Raw genomic sequence first — 26,188 nt, 5'->3', positions numbered from 1 at the left:
AACAACCTGTACAGAGAAAGAGCAGGACAGACTTTTTGGATACCTTTGGCAATCCAATATGGAGTCACTGCTAGCTATGACAGTTATGTCAAGTACTATGTCAAGACTGAGGTAATGGGGTGTAATGGGAATGCCCCTAGGAGGGGCCCGAATGCCCAAAACCACAAGTATGGACACTTGGATAAGAACTGTATCTGGGCACCTCTATCAATGGGACCTCCAACCCATATGGGCTATAAGAACTCAGAGCTCTAATCACCCAACACTCAAGCTTGGCGGTACCATGGGTCACGCTCAGAGCTCCACTGGACTTCCACTCCACCAGGTGAGTGCTGCCACCATAGCTGCCTGACCTGAGACCAATGCCCACCTCTCCACCTGCAAACACTGCCAGTGACTGGAACTTTGTGCTGGAGGCTCATTCTGTTGGCTTCTGTCAGGTAAGTTCCCTCTCTCTGTGTATAGGCTGCTTCTGACTCTATTGGCTTATTGGCTGGTTGGCATCGTGTAGACACAGATGTGTGTGAGTGACTCCTTTCTGGGATGCTCCCTTGCTCATGACACAACCTGTTTTGATCTCTTCACAAATTACCCAAGTGTGACTTGTCTCCTGACCGATTACATCCCGAAGTCCAGTTTGAGGGAAAATAACTTGATTCTCATCTCCATCAGTTTATTAAGAGACCTTTACCACTCTTCCCTCCCACTCTCCTCCTACTTTTAAAAATGCGTGGACTAACCTACTCCTCTCAGCTTGTCCTTTAGAATAGGAGTTTTTCCATCAGTATACTCTGTGCTTTATAACAAAAAGAGAGAGAGAAAGTATGAGGTTGGCTGGCTACCAGTTGGGTAATTTTAGGTTTTTCAGTGTTTGTGACCATCATCTGACTTATTATAAGAGCCTGTGAAAACTGTTGTTTTCTTCACTAGGCTGCTGTAATTAAAGCCGATATTAGCAGTTCAACAGAATTATTTATCCTCCATTGTACAAGCTGTCTTTACCCTTTACGTTCTGCCCTGTACCTCAGTGTCCCCAAATATTTCTAGTTAGTAATTTAGATTAAGGAGTTGCATAAATTATATCAAATCCTGAGAGCAGTGTTCTATATAATGTGATGCCAATGGACTACTCCCATGAGAATTCCAAGGGGGACAGGAAGGGCAAAGGCTGTTCAGAATGCAGACTCCAGATTTCCCAGAATTGCTGGGGCCAGAACTCAGAAATCATTATTTTAAACAACCTCTCTAACTAATGAATATTTAAATACTTTTAATAAGATTAGAGGACAATTGCCTTAAAGTCACATTTAATGCTTAACTTTATACTTTTAAGCCAACATTCAAAACAATTCCTCTAGGGAAATACTAACTGGAATGATATGGTGACAGTTTTGTCCTTAAGGTGGCCAGATGATTATATTTATGTCTTTCTCTATACAGAAAATTTATTTGAGTGTAAGTAATTCTAACATTCACTACTTCCTGACAGATCCTATCAGTTCAGGGATGATGGACGGCGTAACAGCAAGGATCCACCAGTATAAGGCTGTGATCAGACACTGAAAACATGTCTGTAACTTCAATAATGAAAATCTGTAAGTAAATTTATGTTTCAATTGTTTAATATTTAAAGGGACTCCATTTGAAACAATGAATTTTAAAGGGCATTCTGTAGGAAATATTTATAACCTTCATTTTAGTTATTATTCAAATTAGTTTATTTGGCTTAAAGTATGAGCTATGCTGAAGTGAATAGTCAATATAAAACAAAGATGATCAACAAATATTTTTATATCATTTAGGACAGCATTATCAGATGTAGTCAACGTTTCACTAAGTAACCAATAAAAGTCATTTTTGTTACTGTTAACCAACTATCTATCTAATTAACATGTGAGAGAAAAACTTACAAAACTGGATAAAGATGGGATGGGGTCAGTTTATTGTATGATATGATAGAAATGTTCTTTCCAACATTAATATTTAATGATTCTATAAGTTATTTGGTAGGAAAAAATAAAAAATTAAAATTTTATGTTAGATGGTACATATAAAAAATTAATGATGTTTATATCTACTTAATGACCTCAGGATGACTTTAATTTTTAAAGGAATATTTTATACTGTTTAAATTGCCATATGCTATAGTTAGCATATACTTTTTATATGCATAGAATAAATAACATGTTGTGACCAAAAGGAAGACTGTTGAAAAAGGTAAGAGTTGCTTTAATGTATTTTCCAACTAACTGTGGCTAACGGAAGCCAAGTTATTATTATTCGGGGTTGGAGAGGTTGGTAGAGGGCGTCCAAGCCAGAAAAGCACTCTGGAAATAAACTATGGAGGCAGAGAACTGTGGAAATCAGTCTTGACCCTGTGCAATATTTAATAAAGCAGAAATTAAATCTATGCATATGGTAATTAAAGATGAAATATCACATTAATTTTAACAAACTGGCTACCTGTTCACGGATTGCAGAGTTCAAGGAAGAGTGATGTTCAGTTCAGTCAAGGTCAGGGCAAAAGAGATGATAAATTGGATTTGTTTGATATAAGCAGTCAGCTTTTATTCCTAGGATATTTGCATTGCTTTGTTCCTAAAGTTCTTTTCATTTCTGATTAACACATGAACTCTTCCAATGAAGATATATTAACATTAGCATTTTCTGAAAGGTCTACCTTGTGCATCATTTCCATGGCAACCAGCCACTGCGGCTAGGCAGGGAAGAGAGCTAATTCATTCTTCTAATGTGTCACTACCCATTCGCATTTAATCCACACATACATGTGCTGTGGGTGAATGTGTGCATATATGTGATAAAGAATGCTTATAGATGTAGATGTTTGACAATATTAAAGATGGGGAAAAAAATGTTCTTCTATGAAGAGGAAATTTTGAACATTATAGTTGGCTTTGCCTTTATAGGCAAATCAGATTGGAGCTATTCGTACTTAATTTTGTCAAAAAGAAATATCACTTGCTATTTATATTTGCAAATGTCCAATGCTTACGATGGTTGAGAAAAATGATGCTAAGAACTATAAGCTGCTGGCAATGATCCCTGCCTCTTGGTAGTCACACCTCACGCAGTCCCCTCACTCTACCAAGGTTGGTGGGTGCAATCCATAGAAAATAGCAGAAGTGATGTCTCTTTGGATATTAGGTTACAAAAGACACTAAAGCATTTATCTTGGGTGCTCCTTCTCTCTCTGGGATAATGTGCTTTGGTGATGAAAACCAGCTGTGTCATGAGAAGCCCTATGGAGAGGCCCAGGTGGGGAAGAGCTTCTGGTCAACAGCTCTAAGAGAGCTTGAAAGCAGAGTCTGTAGTCCAGTCAAGCCTTTAGATGACTACAGCCAGGCCCAACATTAAGATCCTCGGAAAATGAGTGAAATAATAAAATGTATTTGTTTTAAGGTGCTAAGATTGGGAGTAATATGTTATACAGCAACGATAGCTCATACAGATTGTGGTGCCAAGATAAAACTCTAAATTTTGGAAATGGTTTTGGAACCAGCCAATAAGCAGAGGCTGTAAAGACTTTGAAGAGTGGGTTAAAACATAAATCATGAATTGCGTTGAACAAATTGCTAATAGAAATCTTGACTGCTGAGGAGGCTGCCGATGAGGGCTTAAGAAAAGTAGGAAGCATGTTATTAGAAACTGGATGTGGAAAACTTAAAGAAATGTGTTTAACAGACTAGGTGATCTAACTAAGATTTCCAGGGAAAGTGTTAAAGGTACTTTCTGATTTCTTGCTACTTATTATAAATTGAGATTGAAGATACATGAACTAAATAAGGCCTAGTAAAGACTAGTGAGCTGGGACTTAATGATTTTGAGAATTCTCAGCTCCTCCAGCTGGAAATAATGGTAAAACTAAGAAATGGCTTCCTAGTAAAGAGCACAAAACAAATAAAATGGGCTCTCTGTTCTTAAGGGGTTTATAATCTAGTTTGGCAGATTAACACATAATAACTAAATATAATGCACTATAGAATCAAATATATAGTAAATAGAAGTTCAAACAAAGTGGTAAGGGAGCATGGAGAAAGGGTCATAAAAACCTTCATAGAGGGGGCAATGCCCTTTAAGCTGCACCTTGAGTTATGTGTAGATCTTGGCAGGAAAGGAGGTATAATAGGCCTCCACATCTCCTTTTGTTTATCCTAACAAAGGATCGTCTTGCCTGAGATATTCCAGAATCACTGTATTTAGACTTTCAATGGAGAGCAACCATGTACTTTGGTAAAATGCAAAACACATAATCAACAGAAGGTACAGAATGTGCGAAATAATTAATTAATCTGCATGTATAGACCAGACAATGTTTGACCCTCTGAGTCAACAAGGAACAATGAATCATTGCTTCTGTCCTCAAGGAGCTTCTGTTTTAATTGGGGAAAACTGGCAAATAGTATGACTTTTATTTTAGAGATTATATGCAGATTGTATAAAAAAGGAACACTTAGCCCAAATTGAGAGCTTAAAATATCTCGAATGGACTGATTCTTGAGTTGCATTCTAAAGAATTATCATTAAATGAAAGAAGAAAAAACAGAATAACATGAGGAACAAATTATTCTAAAGTCAGAATTTGAAAGTGAGCATGGAGCATTTAAGCAACTCTAAGTAATTCAGCAGAGTAAAGAATAAATGTGGAAAAGAAAAGGCAAGAGAGGAGAGGGGAAAGGTAAGCTTATACATAATGGAGGATTTGCATATGCTTCCTAAGGAGTTTGAAATGTATCCTGAAAACTATGGGTGGCCTCTGAAGCCATGTTAGATAAAGCAATAAAATGATTGCCCTAGCCGGTTTGGCTCAGCAATTAGAGCATCAGCTCGAAAACCAACGAGTCATAGGTTCGATTCCGGCCAAGGGCACATACCTCGGTTGCGATTCGTCCCCAGACCTGGTTGGGATCGTGCAGGAGGCAGCCACTCGATGTATCCCTTTCATGTCAATCTCTCTCTCTCTCTCTCTCTCTCTCTCTCTCTCTCTCTCTCTCTCTCCCACACACACACATCTGAACAAAAAAAAAGGAAAAATGTCCTTGGGTGAGGATAAAAAAGTAAAGAAATAAAATGCTTAGATCATATTTAAAGTCACTTTTGTACCAGCATACATGAAAGGGATTAGGAGAAGAAAATGCTCACTGTAGAGATATCAGTTAAGAGCAATTGCAGAAATCCAAGAGATAATAAGAATCTGAACTAAGGCAATGATAAGGTTGGAGAGAAGGGGAAGGTTATGAGAGATATTAAGAAGGCAGAGTGTAAAGGACTTGGAGTGGAGAGAACCTCCTATTTTTAACTACGATGTCTGAGTTGATAGTGATACCATCTACTAGTTTTAGAGAGACTGAGTTTGAGGTGCCCATGAGGTACAGGAAGAAATATTTATCACTCTCCTGATTACATAGGTATGGAGTTCAAAAGAGTTGCTTAGATCAAATATAGTTTTGAGATCCATCAACATATAGCTAGTGTTTTAAACTATGGTAGTGAAAAAGATCACTCAGAGGGAGAATGTGGAAAGAGAGGGAAATATCAACAGTAGAGGAACATCTGGAAAGGATCAGTTAGAGAGGTAAGGAAGAAAAAAAAAGATATAAGATAAAACACAAAAACTGTAGAGTGTGATGTGAGAAAAGTCAAGGGACAAAGTGTCAGAAGAGTAGTGTTGAGAAGAATTAAAATGCTATAAGATCCAATTAGATAATATCTAAATAAGGAGTGAGCTTCAGAATTATTGGGAGAGATCAGGGGAAGGTGATGCTAAGCATCTAGAAACACCTTTGTTCTGGAAAATTAAAAATTTTGTCAAATAACCAACACATTTCTCCTTTTAATGAGGAATCAAGGAGAAAAGAGGGTTTCATTAAAACATATTTACGAAGATGGGTGGGTAGCTAGAGAAATTCAACTAGACTCTTCCTAAAGATCTAACTTCTCCTGGGAGAGTAGTAAATGGTGTGAACCATGGAATTGGCTAGATTGGGCTCACATCTAGCTCTTCCACTTGTTAGCTGTGTGTTCTTGAGTAAGTCATTTAATCCCTATACTTCAGTTCCTCATCTTTAAAGGAGGAATAATGTCTTCTTTGCAAGCTGTTGTGGAAATTAAACTCATTTGCTTATTCAGTACTGTTTACTAAGGGCCATGTACCCGGCACTAGAGATAGAGCAGTGAGTAAAAAAGAATTGGCCCCTCTGCTTTGCATTTGACAGTCTGGAGAGAAAGATCGCTATTAGACAAATAATCACGTACGTATTTAAATTATGATCGCCATTTGTGCCATAGGAGAATACCAGGAGTTCTGTGATAGTGTTTGACATGGTTGACCTGTCAAAGCTTCTCTAGAGAGTAAAGAAATAATATTTAAATTGAATCCTAAAGGATAAGGAGTTGGTTAAGTGAAGACAAATGGAAGAGCTATCCAGGCAGATGGATTAACATACTCCAAATCGCAGAGCTAAGGAGAAGATAACTGTATCTGAAGATCTCATAAGAGGTTGGAATTTATGATTGGGGTGTGGGTAGTGGCACAATATTAGGCTAGAGAACTAGACTGGACCCAGATAAGGTGGATATAGAAGGGCATATCAAGGATTTAAATTTAATTTTGATAGCAAATGAACAGCCATCAAAGGAGTAAACGTGTAGGAGTAGCATGATTAATTTTTTCCATGAGTTTGTATGTTCTATACTGGATGGTGGCAAGAGTGAATAAGAGGAGTCTAAAAAGTGGGCTCTTGCAGTACCTTAGGCAGGAGGTGATGAGGGGCTTGTTGATGGTGGTGGTCTTAGGGATAAGTGGAGGTAGGCAAATTCAGCATATTTTTATATATGTTTTTTCTCAGCCTTCCTTATCTCATACATTTAATCACTATTCTCCCAGTTGTTCAAGCCAAAAACCTCATTTAAGCTTGATTCCTTTCTTTTTCTCATGCCCCACATCCAGTCATATCAGCTTTATCCCCAAAGTGTACCCCAATTCCAACCACATCTCAACCTTTCCACCCGTACTACCATGACTCTAACAAAGCCATAGCCTCTCTCACTTGGACCATTTCAGTAGTCTCCTATCTAGTCTCTGGATTCACTTTTTCTTCCTGAGTCAATTTTCCGTAAACCATCTGTAGTGATCTTTAAAAAGAATAATTCAGTTAATGGCACTCCATCGCTCAGACAACCACAATGGCTTTTCATCACATGTGGAACAATATCCAAACTCACCATATCCTCTTAGATCCTACTTCATCTGACCCTTCTTAACCTCTCTGATTCCCTAAACTTACTCCCTTGCTCACTACTCTCTGATACCAGTGGCCTTCTTGCTGCTCCCAAAACACATTGAGCTATTCCCACTTTGGAGCCCTTAGACTTGTTCTTTCTAACTAGAATGCCCTTCCCAGATCTTCCCAAGATCCTCCTGAGGCTGCCTCCTTCACATTATTCAGTTCTCTGAAATAGAGCCCATCCTCCATCCATTGCTTTGCTTTGGCCTTCGTACTCTAAGAGTAACCTGGAAATAATTTTATTCATCTATTTGTTTATTATTTTTATCTATCTATTTAGAAAATGAACTCTTTGAGGACAAGAACTTTGACACTATTGCAATCCCAGTGTCTAGAATAAACTTAAAAGCAGTAGAAATGAGTAAATAAATAAAAATAGAGATAACACTGTAACTATAAACACCCTAGTTCTGTCTTTGCCACATTGGCAATGTCCAACAAAAGGTAGTTCCTATTGTTATTCTCTTTGGTCTGTGTCCTAAGTAACTACCTTGCCCACAAACCTAATTTAATTGTGTCTTTGTTTGTAAGTTATTATTGTCATCAAACAAAATGTGAACCCTGGTGTGGGGGGGAGGGAGCATCATAATAGTTACTTCTGAACACATGGAAAGCTACTATGGAAAGAGTCTGTACCTCTTCAACGAGTTTGTGGTGGACACACTGGGGGAGCCACCCCTGGTTCTCATCTATGTTCACGTCCACTATAATCCTCTTCTCTTGAGTGAGAGCAGGACCTCTGACTTCTTATAACCAATAAAATGTGGCACCGATGATATAATGCCACTCTTGTAATTAGGTTATTTTATATGACAAAGTGCTGAGTGTCGCTCCTGTGATTATGTAATGTTATAAAGACCGCATTAGCAGACTGAAATTAGGTATAATTTCTCTCCCTTGCTGGTTTGAAGAAATAAGCTGCCACGTTGTGAGTTGGCCTGTGAAGAGGGCCACACAGTGATGAACTGTGGGTGCCCGCTAGGAACTGAGAGCACCCCTCAGGTAACAGCCGGTGAGGAAACAGGAACTTTAGTCCTACAACCAACCACAAGGAGACAAATTCTGCCAATTACCTGAGGGGGCTTATAAGTGGATCTATTCCCAGTCAAGCCTATGATGAGACTGTAACCCATTCTGACACCAGGGGTTTCAGCCTGGTAAAACCCTGAAGCAGAGGATCCAGCTAAATTGTACCCAGATTTCTCGCATAAGCAAGTTTGAAATAAGATGCATGTTGTTTCAAGCCAGTAAGTCGTTGTAATTTGTTACGCAACAGTAGAAAAATGAATGCAAGAACAATAGATGGAAACAACAGAAAAGCAAAATTTGGTCAGATATAAGAAGGACATTCCACTAAATACAGCTATCTAAAAATGACATGAGCTTCATCTGAGAATAAATTCCTTGTTACTGAAAGTGTTTCAGTGGTTAAAATGCTGTTAATGCATCAGGTCGGGTTGGTTATGCTCACAGGCTCCTTCCACATTAAAAATGTTGTGAGGTGCTCATAAATGCCATTCACCTGGTGCAGTAAGTCATGTGAGTAAACAAACAATCTCTGCTTACACAATTAAAATTGCTGTTAAAAAGTCATATTCTCAACAGGCAAAAGATCACTTAAATGGCTCACTTGCTTTTAAAGTTCAAAGTGAAGATACAAAGACAAACAGCTATTTACATATTATTTTTTTTAAATACTACATAATAGTATTATGGTTTAAAAGCAATTATATTCATGTGGCTCTATGCTGTCAACAATTCAAAGAAATCATTAAAGAACACTGCACCTATGTAACCTGGTTTCATGCCAGAAGGAGGTTGATCATAAAAAATTACAAAATGAAAAGACAAGTTAATATTGAGAGGAAACATTTGTGAATCACATTTTTTTTTTGATAAAGGATTTTTATCCAGAAAATATAAGAACTTTTACAATCCAATAAGAAGACAAACAACCCAGTTGAAACTTAGGTAAAAGGTCTAAGTAGACATTTTGTTAAAGAAGATATTCAAATAGCTAAGAAGCACATACAAATATACTTAATATTATTAGTCATTAGGGAAATATAAATTAAAACCAAACCCAGTAGAGTGGCTGCCAAGGATAAACAGAAAAGATGAACTCATTCATTTTTTTTTTATCCTCACCCAAGGACAGTTTTTTATTTTTTGTTCAGATACAGTGGGAAGGAAAGAGAGGAAGAGAGAGAGAGAGAGAGAGAGAGAGAGAGAGAGAAATATCGACATGAAATGGACACATCCAGTGGCTGCCACCCAACCAAGGCTGGTGACAAACTGCAACGAGGATACGTGGTCTTAGCGGGAACTAACCGCTGAGCCAAACCTGCCAGGGCTGAACTCATTCATTTTTGATAGGAGCATAAAATGGTGCAGCCATTTTGGAAAACTGTTTGGAAGTTTCTTTAAAACTTAAACATAAATTTACCATACAACCCAGCAAAACTGTAATTCCTAGGAATCTCTACCCAACAGAACTGAAAACATATGGCCACCCAACCACCCAAAAACTCGCGTGTGAATGTTCATAGCAACATTATTCGCAATAGGCAAAATGTCAGCGCAACGCCAATATTCATCAATTGATGAGTGCATAAACAAAATGTGATATGTCCATACAATAGAATACTATTCAGCAATGAAAAGGAATGTTTGTGCAAGCTGTGATGTGGATGAACTCTATAATGTTATGCTAAATGAAGAAAGCCAGATGCAAAAGACTATATACAGTAAGATTCCATTCATTTGAAATGCCCAGAAATGCAACTATAGAGAGACAGAAAATATATTAAGTAGTCACCTGGAGCAGGGTGTGGGAATGGAAGTAACTGAAAGTGGGCATAAGGGCCCTGGCCGGTTTGGCTCAGCGGTTAGAGCATCGGCCTGCGGTCCTGAGAGACCTGGGTTCGGTTCCCACTAAGGGCACGTACCTCGGTTGCAGTTTGTCCCCGGCCCTTGTTGGTTGTGCGGGTGGCAACCACTCGATGTGTTCCTTTCATGTCGATGTTTCTCTCTCTCTCTCTCCCTCCCCACTATATCTGAACAAAAAATAGAAAAATGTCCTTGGGTGAGGATAAAAAAAATAAATTAAAAAATAAGAAGAAAAAGAAAATGGGCACAAGGGATATTCTGGGGAGGTAGAAATGTTCTAAAGTCAGATCACTGTGAAAGTTGCACAATTCTGTAAATTTGCTAAAAATCATTAAATTGTACGCTTAAATGGGTGAATTTCATGGTGTATGAAACTACTTTAAAAATGCCTCCTTTTAAAATAGTACCCACTAGACAGTAACCTCATTTGAAAATGGAGATATGCAAATGGCTCAGGGTCTGTCACCCCACAGGGGAAGCTTCAAGCTGGGTACAAAGGCAAACCTCATGAGTCCAGGCTTCCCCCATTTCGACAGGCAGTAGGAAGAAGTAAACTAACATGTGTCCTTAAGGAAGACCTTTGTAGGCACATTCACCACGCACACAAGCTAACGGGGGCAGAGCTGGGATGTTTACAAAGAACAGACTTTTCAATTCCCTGCACGCACATCAGAAGCACCCACTTTACTACAAGAATCCCCCGGTATAAAGTATTCTCATTCATCACAGCAGATCCTATCACACCCCCACAACAAAATCTTTTGATGGCTAGGATCACTTGAGCTCTGCATTTAAATATTTAAAATGTTATCTAACTCATTACATCAGATATGTCTTTCCACCGCCACTCCCGTTGGCTTAAATGAAAGCCGATCATAGCACACTTCTGGAGTTACTGATGTACTTATACCTTAACCCAGAATATATGAAGGAACAGAGGCTACACAAGTAGCAAAAACTGCATATTTAGTGTTTGGTCACTGGGGATACATTTTTTATCCTTAACATCACGTACCTGGAATGTGATGGGCCCCTTTCCTGGGACGTTTGGGAGGACAGACTTCCGTCGAAGGAGTTTCCGCGGTGGCAGCCTGAAATGGTGGCCTTGGGTGAGATGGAATCCGACTGGAATGTTTCACAGACCACCTGGAGTCCCTTTTGGAGGAGGAGGTAGCAGGTTAATTTTTTCTTCAGGCACACCCCCTAGAATGAGCTATCATATTATATGCATTGTTTTTTAAATTAAATAATCATAGCATAGCAATTATAATGTCTTAGGCCAAGGGATTTTCCCTTCATCTAACAGAGAGTGGAAACAGACTTTGAGAGAGCACCGGTGTCATGCTAAGCATTAGGCTAAGTACTTTCTTATGCTTTCTTTCACTTTTCCCTTGGTCCAGTCCCTCTTCACCTCCATATCCAGTATCTACAGGAGAAGAGTTAACAAACCAACAGCTCATCAGAAACAATGCCACTACTGAGGCTGAAACTAAGCAACAGGTTAGTAAACGTTGATCAAATTGAAGCCAGACAGGCAAGTGGGAGTACAAGGTTCAGGTTTTTCGGTCACTCATCAGGGTAGAGATGCAATACTTTTTTCCCCCAGTTGGATACGATGACCTTTATTCTGAGCAAAGAGAGGCTAAAACTGCATGCTCTGTATATTGGACACAGTGCTTAACCTAACGGAAGGGATAATCAGTCACTTAAAAGGGTGATGCCAGGTGGCAGAAGGCACAGAGAACCAGGGAGAAGAGTTGGGTCTTGAAGTAATGGATCCACTGTAGGTTCCTAAGAGGAAAGGGATACGATGAAAGGATGACACCTTGCATATGATAAGCCTGTGTGGACTGGCAATAAATGATGCGTTAGGAAGGTTGGTTGGGTGTTATGAATTGATATTTATATGAAGCAGGAGAGGCTAGAGGTAGAAAATGCAATTAGGTGTTTCAAGCTGCAAACTAATTATGTAGAACTGGATAGAAGGTAGTTGTAAGCATAGGGAATAAAGAGCACATCTGAGCAACAAAACAAAATGACAACCAAATATAATTTCTCAGCAAAAAAATCAAATCATGAGGATTAAGGAGTGTGCAATATGATAGTGATGTATTTCATTCTATCCAAGATGTCATCAGTTGTAAGATACACCCATATTTTATGTTCAATTAAGAAAAAAACTAGGACACTTCTTATCAGTGAGGACTTTCTATTTTATACTTATTAAAGGGGCTATCTCAGACTTAGGCAGGCATAGCTTTTGATCATATAGCCATCCTGTGTATATGTAAAAAGAAAAATATAAGTGAAATAAATTGGTGTAGGCATACCTAACTTGTTTTACATGGAAAAATTTTAACTAAGAGTTGTTGATACATGTTTTCCCACAGAATGGCTTTCTCCATGTCAAGAGTGTTATTTTGTCAAAGAGTGCTCCACCGTACTCTCTGACATATTCTTCTAAAACAACTGATTCTGATTCTGCAAATTCAGATGCTGGAAATGACCCCATTCATGCTGTGCAATAATGACGACTATATCAAAACTGCTCCCAGGCAGGGAGATCGTAAAGGGCCAAAGATCATCAAACACACTCAATTTCAAAGATGTTAAAAGTGAAAAAAGTACATTGCAGAAGAGATAAAATGTAGCATATAAATCACAGTGTCTGTACTTAGCATTTGCTCAGTAAATAATAGATATAATGGTACTCCAAAATATTCAATTTGGAGAGAATAAAGAATGATGATACTCCTAGCAGTAATATTCCATCATTTGAAAGGAGGATCCAACTTTGATGGAAGCTTCCAAGTCTTTGCTTTTGCATGTTGAATTGGAAGTGAAGGCAGGTCATCAGAACACATGCTAAGTTATTGGCAGTAGCTTTGAACTACTCTTGCCTTCATTTCCTTCTTTTTTAAACCAAGTCATGCATGCCAAATTTGCATTAAATGATATTGTTTTATTATGCAACTTCTGTTTCATTGTATTAGTCTTGATTCCTCATTAAACTTTTGGTTTCCTTAGTGCAGAACTGTGTCTTATGACTCTTTTTTACTCCCTCCCCACCTGCTACAGCACTATCGTACCCACATTAGGACTGCCTAGCTAATATGGGGGATTCAATAATTGAGAACATGATGATACTTTTGTTAACATGGAATGAATAATGATAACTAACATTTAATGTTACACACTAGCCATTGAGATAAACCAATAGTTGTACATTTTCTTCTTTCAGTATCCCCACCTACACTTCTGGGAAGTGCATAAAATTATTTTGCACACTGACAGATAGAAAACCTGAGGCTGTGTAAAGTTTCACATTCAGGGAGGAGGAGCCAGCATTGAAGCCAAGTTGTATCATTCTAGACCTCAGGTCTTACCCTTTGCACTACACCAAGGAGTGACCACCCCCTGTCTTCTCATGGTTAAAGTAAACTCACCTCTCCCTGTCTTGTGTCCTGATTTGGTGATTCGCAGGTCTGATTCTGACTATTAATAGGAGAGCTTCTCTTAGCTGTGAAGATGGAAGAAATTCTATCACAAATTGTATAAGTTCATTTAATTTCATAAGCTCATCTCATTTTCAAATAAAAAATCCTATTTTAACAGTTCATTATCACCTTGAAAAGAAGACATTTAATAACATGTTGTAAGAGAAATCAAATAACCAATTAAAAAGTCTTAGCATTTCTGCCCTAGCCGGTTTGGCTCAGCGGTTGGAGCGTCGGCCTGCGGTACAGAGAGGCCCGGGTTCGGTTCCCACTAAGGGCACGTATCTCGGTTGCAGTTTGTCCCCGGCCCTGGTCGGTCGTGCAGGTGGCCACTCGATGTGTCCCTTCACATTGATGTTTCTTTCTCTCCCTCTTCCTCTCTCTCCCTCCCGCTCTGTCTGAACAAAAAATGGAAAAATGTCCTCGAGTGAGGATAAAAAAAAAAAAAAAGTCTTAGCATTTCTAGGTTGTCCATCTAGATCTCTTCGTCTCTTTAGTCTGACTCAACAGGTTAAGGTGTTAAAAAGCTGGTAATACTAAAAACAACAATAGTTAACATCTACATAGTACTTAACATCGGCCAAATGCTGTTATAAGTGTTATATATCAGCTTATTTAACCCTTAGAGTAAGTGTATAGTAAATAACATATGACATATTATTAGACCCATTTCACAGGTAAAGACATGAGGCACATCAAGTTTAACTTGACCCTTGTATAAAGGTTCCAGCCCAATTTATCTGGCTCCGTGTCTGTGCCTTAATGACCACAATACGCTGCTCCTGAAGTACGATTCATATCCGTTCCCCCTTTACCTAACATTCGAGAACAATGGGAAGCTAAAATGGCAACAGTCCATTTCAATTGTTAGTAATCTGGTGCTGAGAGGAAAGTAATTTTACCAGCTTCACAAAACGAGAGACCAGGGGAGGTGTCAATCATGTGCCATTGTTGTTTCTTCTGGCCCTGCTATCTAAGCTGAGTTTAATTTTCCCTCAGATGCTGGGCACCATTTCAAGTCCCCAGGGGTCAGGGAGAGGGGAAAAGAACCCATTGTGGATATTGTACAGAAGCAAAGGGAAGGGAATAGCCCAGGTACTGTTCACCTGGACATCAATTCTTAATTGATTTTGGACATGTGTTAAATAAATTTAGGGATGAGAAGAGAGAGGGAAGAAGGGAGAGAGAGAAAAAAAAAGAGAGAAAACCTAAATTTGAAGTGACCTCTACATACATATGGGAAAGTGAGAGGTCTCAAAATAAATGAAAAAAGATTTTTTTTTAAACATAAAGAGCCCGACCAGTGTGGCTCAGTGGTTGGTTGATCATTGGCCCATGTACCAAGAGGTTGTCACTTTGATTCCTGGTCAGGGCACATGCCCAGGTTGTGGGCTCGAACCCCAGTGGGGGGCATGCAGGAGGAGGCCAATCGATGTTCTTTCTCATTGATGTTTTTCTCTGTCTCTCTCCTTTCCTCTCTCTCTAAAAATCAATAAAGAAAAAGCATTAAAAAATAAATAAATAAACCTAAAGATATAGCTTTTTCAATAACTTTGTTTTACTGCAGCATATTTTATTTTTCTTATGTTTTATTTACACTGTTTTCAGTTTTTTAACCTCATACATCTGTCTTCACTCTCAAATTGTTTTAATCCATTGAAATTAACCTCATTTCACCCATGGAATCTGAAGTATATCACTTCTGTCTATGACATCTTTACTTATTTAGTTACTTGATACTTAAACCATTTGACAGATAGTTATTCTTGATTTTATAGTTTATTTCAATAGTTAATATAGTGTATACATGTAAGTTGTGAGGTTAGTCTACTTTTACTGTATAAACATTTTCATCTTCCTTTTGAATGACTACAGAAAGCATATGTCACTATAAACATCTTATCATACATAGTATAAGAATAATATGGCACGCTTGGTTTACAAAAGACATTAACATATTATGTACCTTGCAAGGTTGGGTTAAGTTACACAGAAGGTTAAAAAGCCTTACTCAAAGTCACACAACACATGTGCCCTTGGTTTGGAGTTTCTCGTCATGTGAAGGGCTCCCGTACTGGACACCTGGATAACTCCCTGGAGAAAGTGTCTTCCTCTGGGCTTCTTTAAGGGCTAATTCTCCCATCACCCTCGTTCCTGCACGCAAAGGAGTCTGCTAGGACCACCCCACGGAGGGTCTGAGTCACAAACCTGTGATGATGTTCCTGATGGGCTTCACCAGTGCTGTGAAGCCAGAGACTTCGGGCTGTCTGTGCTCCCACATGGGCTGCCAAATAACAAGCCCGCTGGCCAGTCGGAAGGTGAGGTCAGACTCCTGGGGAAAGAGAAGATCTGTATCCACTAAGTGACCTCTGAGAACTGGTTGAAGGGACCAGTCTGTGTGAGGATTAACATCATTCACAACATTATTTTCAAAATGGGTTAACCATCCAGATCTTTCATCACACAAATGAGTGTTTCCAGGGTACACCAATAGCCCTAGGTTATCGTCACAATTACTGTGAAAAACAGGGTGGTCCCCTTTAGGCAATATTAATATTTAATTAAAATTCCACTCTGGGCAAAGCATGAAACACACGAATTATTGTTTAGTGTTAGCAGTGATGGAGGCCTGTTTATTTCAAGTCTTGGCAGATCTCTTTCCTTGTAGTAATCATTATTATTCCTCTTAATTATTTAATTGTCCTTTTTTTCCTTGGAAGGGAATATCCTTTCTATTCTCTAGTCCCTCTCTTGTTCTTGCATTTCACAAAATCAGAATCATATATTTAGACCCTTCCTAATGCATTATTTTGTAATGTTGCCTTCTAAATAATCTTTAACTCCTAGAGGGTAGGGATATATCAGTCATCCTCCCTCCCCCCACAGCCCCTATATTGTCATAATGCTTAACCCAACATTAGGAATTGGGTGCACAGTACATGTCCACTAAATATTTGCTAAATTGCTCTGACTTTACAACCCAAACTGACTCCATTTATCTACAATTTAAGGTCTATTTCAGAGAGCACACTTTGTGTTTCATCATTATATCATTTTGAGAGGCTATGTTTAAGATGGACTCTCATATTGTATAAGTACACATATAGGACATTCTGAGATTACATGTTAAACAACTCAGCCACTCCAAAGTAGAGATGGAAGCAGAGAATGTGGCAGATTAATGAACACAGCTGAGACCCAGGCATTCACTTAGGGCAGTGATTTGTAATCCTGGCTTTCATATTATAATCACCAGGGGAGCTTTTAAAACACAGGAGGCCCAGGTCTCACGTCCTCCCCTACCCAGACCAATTAAATTAGAGTCGCTGTGAGGTTTTCTAAAGTTCCCCTGCGGACTCTCACATGTAGCCATGTTTGAAAACCACTGATCCAGAAAGATAAGAGCTGGGAAGAAATTGGAAAAGAAGGAAAAAATAAGGTGATTCTGCAAATGGTGAATCAATGTACCTCAGTGTCAAAAGAAGCTTCAACTGGAAAAGCTGAGGAAATCCCTGAATAAATCTGAATGTGGATAGAGACAGGCTTCTTCTGTAGGATATCAACTGGGATCCTGGCATCCCAGCAGGGCGCACAATAGGAAACCTCTAGGACTCCCTGTGGAGGTACATTCATTCTGCAAGTATTTAAAGACCATGTACTATGTACCTGGTACTATTCTAGGTTCTGGGCTACATCAATGAACAAAGCATAGAAAAATCCCTGCTCTCCTAATATAAAGGAGAATAAAGCAGGCAAAGTGTTTCTATTTCAGACTAAATGGCCAGGGAAGGCTAAAGGTAACTTTTGAGAAGGATCTGAAGGAAATAAGGAGCTGCCATGTAGATATTTAACAAAAAAGGCATTATGTGAAAAAAGATCAGCAAGTGCAAGATTCTAAGTATGCCTTGTGTATCAAGAAACAGCCAGGAGGAGTCCAGTGAATGTCAGAACAGTAGAAAACAATATGGTCAGAGAAGTTATTGAGTTCCAAGTCATACAGGGCCTGATAGGTCATAGTGAGGACTTGAGCAATGACTGTGATGGGAAGCCACTGGAGGGTTCTGAGTAGTGAAATGACACGACTGAATGTTTGTTTTGACAGGATCACTCAGGCTATTAAGAATTAAGGGCAAAGGTGGAAACAGACTATTGAGGAAGCTGGACCTCGGGGAAAGATGATTCCACTAGGGTGTAAGTAGAGAGAAAATTGAGAAGTAGTAGATTCTGGACACATTTTGAAGATAGAACGTACAGGCCCAGAAGTAGAGTGTAAGAGAAAAAATGTCAAAGATTTTTGGCTTTGTCTTTGGTAAAGATGGGCTAGATGAAGGAGGAGCAGGTTTGGGGATATCAGGAGCCCAGTTTTAGACATGTTAGGTTCGGGATCCTATTAGATATTCAACTAGAGACAGTAAGTGTAAAGTTTAACAGGCAGGTTTGGAGCTAAGGGGAGCGTAAGCCCCTGCCCTTGAAATGGACATGGGGAATGTTGCATAGTATTAAGTGTGGTATTAGAATGCTGCGTAGCATTAAGTATGCTTTTAGATCCAGCAAGCAGGGAATTAATAGTAAGCAAAGCTTATCAGATTCGTCTCTAGAAATGCAGGACACCAAATTGCAATTGACCTGGTTTCAATGATTTTGTAGTTTCTGAGCTCAGTCCTTTTCCATGCTTCTCATAAGTAATCTTGGCACAAATAAGACTCCAATGGACACTGCAGCAGTGAGTGAGCTCTTATACTAAAACCCTGGCCTTGGAGCTCTGGTGACACTTAGCACTCACTGATGGCCACTGTCATCATTTTGTTTATTTGATATAGTCCCCACTAGATTGTGTAACTCTTGAGTATCATACTTACTTGTTGATTAATTTTACTTTCCCCAAATAACATCAGTATATCCAATTACTCTTCAGACCTGAATACCTGTAGAACCTATGGCCTCCTCTTGGTTTCCTTTGTAAGTCCTCTTAAGTTGGCTGAATCCATAAACTTTGGGACCCTAATTCCACTTCTAGAGTCTCCTTTAACGGCATATAATGGATGGTCTAGTTACCAGATTAAGGAGCTGGAGTTTCACCTTCTGTATGGTGAGAAATCAACAACTTGCTTTAAGTGTGTTGGTGATATGGTCAGATCTGCATTTAAGATAGGTCACTTTGGTATTAGGGTTGAACTTTATGAGACAAACTTGGAGGCTGTGAATCCAGTTAGAAAGTGGCCCAAGTCAGAGGTCCAGGTAAGGGATGATGAAAGCTTGGGTTAATGTAGTGAATAGGGACAAAAAAAGATGTGATACATTTGAGAACTATTTAGGAGACAAAACGAGTAAGACTGTGATTAGTGTAATGGGTTGGTAAGAATGAGGGAGTTCAAAAGTAGCTCCTAGTTTTTTGAGTTCATGTGAATGAGTCCATCACCTGAAATACAAGACACTGGGACTTGGAATCATTCCAGGGGAAATCTGAAGTTCCCATAGATCATCAGTTTGAAGAATCTAGTTGACAATTTTGTCTAGCGATCAGGAGAGGAGTCTAGGTTAGAGATGTAGAACGAGATGACCTCATGGTAAATGAAGCTGGACAGGAGATCTTCCAAAAAGAAGATGGGGTGAGAAGGTCAAAGGGTCCAAGATGCATCTCTGAGGAAGCCTCATGTTAAAGGGGCAAAGAAGATAAGCTCTCAAAGGAAATAGAGCACAAATAGTCAGGGATACAAGGAGAATGGGCAGAAGGCGGTGTCACAAAAGGATTGGAAATTTTCAAGAAGGCATGATGGTAGTTTCAAATGCTGCTGAGGTTTTAGTGAGATGAGGACTGTAGAATAAAGATTAGGGTACTAGGTCAGAGGCTGTTTACGACCTCAGTGGGAAGAGCTTCCGTACAGATGCATAGGAAGCAGTATACTTTTGTAGAAAGTCAGATGGAATTTATTTTGAATCTTGCCTCAGCTATTTATGAGCTTGATTACTATCTCTCTGGACCTCAGTTTCCTCTTTGGTAAAATGCAGACGTAGATATCTACGTCCCTGTGGGTGGCTGTAAAAATTAGAAATGATATGTGAAAATGGTTACCTAACAGAGGAGAGCAGAAGCAAGTGTATGAAGTTGAGGAGTAAATGAGAGGGGAGGAAGCGGAGGTATGGCTGGCTCATGCCTTGACTGGATTTCTGCTTCTCCTGTGTCCTGCAGCACCGTGTCCTGTAAGAGCCTCGATGTACAACACTGTCCTTGTAAGTGCTGACTGGGGACTTGGGGGAGGAAAGTCAAGAAAAGCTCTGCCAAGTGGGACAAGTGCAAAGGAAGAATAGGGAGCAAAGGACATTGATGGTGCTGGTGAGGAGCCAATCCCATGGGTGCAGTGTGGACAGGGAGCAGATAGTCCAGACAGTGCTGGGTAACCAGCAGGCAATGAAAGGTCTAGGGCAGTGGTTCTCAGTCAGGGCAATTTTTCCCTCTCCCCGCCCTCTGGGGACATTCGGTAATGTCCAGAGTTGTTTGTGGTTGGCACAACGCAGAGGGAAGAGATGCTACTGGCGTCTAGTGGGTAGAGGCCAGAGATACTACTAATATCCTCCAACGCACAGAACACCCCCCCACAACAAAGAATTATCTGGTCCAAAATGCCAACAATGTTGAAGTTGAGAAATCCTGATGAGAGATTGTAAATTCCTCAACTACACTAAAAAAAAGCAAACACGTCAGTCAAAAGGAAAAAGTCTTGTTGGGAAATATATTGACTCAACATTTTTTTATTCCATGTCGCATCTAGGGCAATACTTTGCTCATAGCAATAATAAAATGATAAAGAAATAATAATTCTAGTAATAATAGCTAAGATTAATTGTTTACTATGTGTTAATCACTGAGCAGTGTTTTATATGCATTCTCTTACTTCCTTATAAATGCTCCAGTCCCAGGCCATAGGTAAAACTTGGGGGTCTTGAGTCAGTTTTTCTCAGTTATCTGTGCAATTTCTCCTGAAAGAGGGTCTTGAATCTTTTTTATAAAAATACATAATACTAAAGCAATAAAATGCCAACACTAAAAGCAACTAATATTTGTTAATGCCTTCTTATGTGTAATGTTGAACACTATAATTTGTTTAATCCTCATACTACCCAATCATTCTTATGTCCAATTTATAGATGAGAACACTGAGGCCAACAGAAGGTCAGTTTGTGTCATACAGTAAGAAGCAGCAGGCAAGGGTTTCAAACTCAGGCTGTCTGTTCCTAACACGTGCACTCTCAGCCATGTCTTCATATAAAATTCCAGCCGTTCCAGCCACTGCTGTATGTCCCTGTTTTTTAATCCAGAGGCTATATCTCCACAGATAAACATCTTTATGCACTACCATTTGTTATGTTATTTATTTGTTTAATTTCCAATATGTTTTTATTGATTTTTTTTAGAGGGAGAGGAAGGGAGAGAGAGATAGAAACATTGATGTAAGCCTTGGCCGGTTTGGCTCAGCAGTTAGAGGGTTAGCCTGCGGACCAGAGAGACCCGGGTTCAGTTCCTGCTAAGGGCACGTACCTCGGTTGCAGTTCATCCCCAGCCCCAGTTGGGGTCGTGTGGGTGGCAATCAGTCGATGTTGCTCTCTCTCTTCCTCCCTCTCTCCCTCCTGTTCTCTCTGAAGAGAAGTGCAAAAATGTCCTCGGGTGAGGATAAAAAAAGAAAAAAGAAACATTGGTGTGAGAGAGATATATCTATTGGCTGCCTCCTGCACGCCCCCTACTAAGGATTGAGCCCGCAACCCAGGCATGTGCCCTGACCAGGAATCGAACCAGGACCTCTCAGTCCATGAGAAGACGCTCAATCCACTGAGCCACACTGGCCGGCTGCACTACCATTTTTCAAGAAGAGTTATTTCCTGTCCTCTCCATTTAAAGGACTATGTACCTACATATAATTGCTACTTTTAGCCCTGGACAAGCTTCTGATAATAACCTGGGTTTACTCAGGTAGCCAGTCATTAAGTATTTATTGAGTGCCTCATATATGTCAGATCTTATTCTAGACACCAGATATACAGTGACCTGGACAGGCCGTATCCTTTTGCTCAAGAACACCTGTTCTAGTGGGGGTGATGGGCAACAACATGTAAACACATAGAATCATTTCAGGTACTGATAAGTGCTAAGACAGAAGAAAAATAATAGAGCCATGTGCTTGTGGAACTAAAGTAAGCAGGGACATTCTTTCCGAGGTGGTGACATTTGGGTTGAGAGAAAATCCATGAGAAGGATGTGGCCATGTGAAAGTCTAGGGTGGAGCATGGGGGTGAATGTTCCAAATGGGAGGAAAAATCAGTGCAAGGACCTGAATGAGAGAATGAACTTGTCCAGTTTGAGGGTGATCCTAGAGGTTCATGGACAAGAGCGAGGCCAGTGAGATGGAGGAAGATGAGGCCGAGACGGTAGCAGGACCCGGACCTGCAGGTCCCACAAGCCAGGAGAACAGTCTCAGTTAAAGCAATGCTTTCCATTAAGTGTAGCCTTTATAAAAAGACTTTTTGAAATGAAAAGTTAAAGCTTTCAAAGCAGGAATTTAATTTGATTTAACAACATTTAAAAATGTCCACTATGTTTGATGGGCAATGCAGCCAGTGTGTGCAGATCGTTTTGGGGATTTAACAGGCAACTTCAGTTCTATTCCTACCAGCAGTGGGACAGTTTTCATTGAAAGTAAACTTTCACTAAAACTAAAACGGGTGAAAAGACTCATCAGTCCATCCCTGCGTAGTGATTGCTAATGGTCTCACAACCATCTTCGTATATAAATATATATATTGCTAAATTGAAACATGTATTCATTAGGTATTCTACTAAAGAACAGTTGAGTATATTAATTCCTTTTTATCTCTTATCTTAGCATTTAGGTGGAATATTATAATTTATTAATTCACAGAAATAACAAATAGTTTCTGATTTCTTTGTTTTGGAACAGTATATGTCTTCACATATATTTACCCTGTGTTATGGGTATCCACTACTTTATGCAATGAGGGATCCAAAAGGTTAAGTAATATCACCAAAATCACATGGCTGGAGAGTGGTGGCGTGGTGATTTCAGATGACATTGTATTTTTTAGATCCAAAGAGTATATAGATATAATTATATTTTGATGTAATTGGTTTCCATATAATCCTATGTTTTGTATATTATGCATTTGAAAAATATTTGAAAAGCAAATCTTAGTTAGGTTGAAACAACCTGTCAAGAAGTTCACAGCACATAAAAATTAAAAACTTCTGCTCTAGACCCTGTATTATAATAGGAGCAGCCACAAAGTGCTACAGAAATACAAAGGACATAGTACCTAAATCTACATGAAGAAGGGAAGAGGAAAAGATTCATGAAAATGATGCCATGGAAGTTGAGGTTAGAAGAACAATGAGAGGAACTTGAGCCCTAGATCATGTTCGACCTTATATGCCATGTTTAATATGTTGGACATTATCTTGGGGCAGGTGGTTAACCATTGAATATTTTTAAGTAGGTAAATGGTGTTTAGAGAATTGTGTTGTTGAAATAATGTTCAGTAGTTTAATATAGAGAAAAATTTCTCTATGCCTTGTCTTGCTATAAAATCATCCAAAGACATGGACAACCAAATATTGAAATCCCATTTAAAGGTCACCTTCACTTCACCCATATCCTTCCGCAGCCTTTCTGCTTACCTTGATCCTGTGGACTAGAGGAGCAAACAGGAACACAAAGAGCTCCACAGTAGACATGGAGTTCTGGAAGATCTTCCTTCGGTTGTTTTCTTCCTCGTCATAGGAGCTGCTTTGGCAAGGCGGCCCTGGAGAACCCTGGTTTTCAATCTGGTGGATAAAAGCGCTGCTACTGCCACCCCAGCTGGATCCTCGGTCTGTACCCCCAAACCGCTCACTGTTGCAGTCCTGGGGGGCCTCCAGAAGCATCCAGTGTAGGGTGTGAAGGAGCTTTGTCTCAGCGACGCCCAGCTTATCCTGGTGGCCTGCATGGGATGACCACACAGCCAGGTTAAGGCAAACTCTGTGACCAGAACAATGGACGTCGATTTTAGATCTGGGAAGAACATCTTTGCTTTGCTCTGTGGTTCAATTTCCTGAGAGACACTAGCATTTCTTTATACCCTGAATAACCACTGCTGGAAAGGCACACCTTGTTTGGGGGCTTTCTAACAGGTTGCAGTCTCTGCAGAATGACATGCTGTCATAGGAGGAGAAAAATGCACGCATCACATCTTCTTAGTCAGATATCAAATACAGTTGACCCTTGAAGAACGTGGGATTGAACTACACCAGTCCCTTTAGGGTGCATATTTTTTTCAATAAATACAGTTGACCTTTCTGTCCTTGTGTTCTGCATCTGCCAACCAGGATAGAAAATACTGTTTTCAATCTGTGGTTGGTGTAATCCACAGATACAAGGGCAGACTGCAGTTAGTTATGTGTGCATTTTCACAAGTGGGGGTGGTGTGCACCTAACCACCCTCAACCTCAACCCTCCAGCCATTGTTCAAGAGTCAACTACATATTTCCTAATGGGCAGCATAATGGTCAATAAAATAGGCTCGGAAGATAACAGCGACTCTATTTTAGGGAGTGTGACCAGGAAAGGCACCTCTATAAAGGTAACATTTGAGCAGAGACCCACATGAGGGGGACAAAGTGGCTGGAAAAGAGCAGGTACACTGACATGGGGTAGATGACTAGGATAGACTGTCGTGTGATAAATCCACAGAATATCCAAAAAAGACCATCTTTATGGGAACACACACACATATATACAGTACCGCAAAGGGAAAGTGGTTTCTTTAGGAGCTGGGAGGGCACAGAAGACAACTCTGATGGGGACTCTTCTTGGATGGGTGAGAGTCTTTAGCTTTCCTATAACATTTTAATGTTTAGAAGGAGAATATATTCATGTACTACTTGCAAAATTAATTAAAATGTAAGAGAGTCAGTTTCCTCATTGGTAATATGGAGGTAACAGTGGTACCAGTGTGTGGGGGGAGGGCATGAGAATTAAATGAGAAAATGTGTACACAGTGCCTGGGGAAATAGTGAGTACCTAATGTTATTATGAATGTTGAACACACGGGATGATGGCATGTCGTAAATAAGGAACACAGGAGCACCAACCTAGCTTGTTTCTGTTTGAAAGGAGGGTTGCAGTGCAGTGGAGGACATGAGGCAAAGCAGCCTGCACCAGCTCCCATCTGGAAATACTCTGGATGGCTTCAGAGAGGGCCGGAGAGAGGCCATGCAGCTTGTTTTCCACCAACACTCGTTCAAAGGACTATAGGTAACAAAAAAGAAAGAAAGCATGTAAAATGAGAAGTCAGAGATTCTGATTGGTGAAAAAATGATATCAAGGTACAACATACGCTAAAAGATGCAAATTATTGGACCAGATTTCTTAGAATGTACTTACAGTACATTGCATTGCTTTTTTTGACATGTAAGAAGTCAATAATAATTTCCTATTCTTTACTCATTTTCAGATTTTTATCCAAAGTGTATGGCTTAAATTATTAAATCATCATCATATCTATCAAAATAAGCTTCCTCTAACAAAAAGAACAACACTTGTAAGTCATGCAGTTTTGTTGTTCTTTTGTTAATCCTCACCTGAGGATATTTTTCCATTGATTTTTAGATAGAGTGGAAGGGAGGGAGGGAAAGAGGGAGTGAGAGAGAGAGAAACATCAAGGTTAAAGAGACACACTGGTTGTCTCCCACAGGACCCTGACCAGGGCCAGGAATCTAACCTGCAACCTAGGTATGTGTTCTAGCTAGTTTGGCTTAGTGGCAATTTTTTTAATATAATATTTTATAAAATGCTGCTGAGTCACCCAAAAAGACTCTCAAAACTGCAAACCAGAGTGAAATGTCTTTTGTAAAAGTGTCTTGAGGGACAGAATTTATGTCAATGTTCAATAAGGGTTAAATAAGTTATACTCCTTCAAAAATCTAACTTTGGGGTCTCTGAGTTATTCCATGTCTCTAGCAATAACTGAGCACAGGACACTCCTTACCTAATGCCTAGAATGATAAAGATACTTAATATATTTGCTGAGTAAAGAAAGGAAGAGAGAGAAAGAGAGAGGGAGGAAGGAGGAAAATGAGCTATTTTTGCTTTGATAGTTTAACACTTCTATCCTGGCCAGGGATGTTTTCAGAGAGTGTAGTAACCCAAAATAAGTTTGATCTACTCAGCATTTTATTTTTGAAGGAGTATATCCCAGAAAGAAGTGGTTTGCAACCTTCCTAATGCCGTGACCCTTTAATACAGTTCCTCATGTTGTGGTGACCCCCAATCATAAAATTACTTCTGTTGCTACTTCATAACTGTAATGTTGCTACTGTTATGTCTTAGGCAACCCCTGTGAAAGGGTCATTTGAGCCCCAAAGGGGTTGCGACCCACAGGTTGAGAACTGCTGCAAGTGTTGGGGAAAGTGTAGCTATGAAATATATAATAATTTATTAAGCATTTGACTTG

The 26,188-nt window shown here is 39.6% G+C and overlaps 1 protein-coding gene across 3 annotated transcripts in view; it reads right to left on the bottom strand.

Annotated features, from left to right (window-relative positions):
* The window catches only part of UNC80 (unc-80 homolog, NALCN channel complex subunit), a 217,818-nt gene that overhangs the window by 188,056 nt on the left and 3,574 nt on the right, over positions 1-26,188 (bottom strand). For all 3 annotated transcript variants that reach the window (XM_036254642.1, XM_036254641.1, XM_036254643.1), the window contains exons 3-7: positions 24,828-24,984; positions 23,376-23,677; positions 15,899-16,022; positions 13,640-13,713; positions 11,209-11,348 (exon numbers count right to left, since the gene is read on the bottom strand). In XM_036254642.1, the coding sequence (XP_036110535.1) occupies positions 11,209-11,348; positions 13,640-13,713; positions 15,899-16,022; positions 23,376-23,677; positions 24,828-24,984 (797 nt within the window). The remainder of the gene's footprint in view (positions 1-11,208; positions 11,349-13,639; positions 13,714-15,898; positions 16,023-23,375; positions 23,678-24,827; positions 24,985-26,188) is intronic.

Source organism: Molossus molossus, unplaced genomic scaffold, assembly GCF_014108415.1.
Source record: "Molossus molossus isolate mMolMol1 unplaced genomic scaffold, mMolMol1.p scaffold_m16_p_11, whole genome shotgun sequence".
NCBI lineage: Eukaryota > Metazoa > Chordata > Mammalia > Chiroptera > Molossidae > Molossus > Molossus molossus.
Note: the sequence above shows the minus strand (reverse complement) of the source record. Positions and strands in the feature narration are given on the sequence as shown.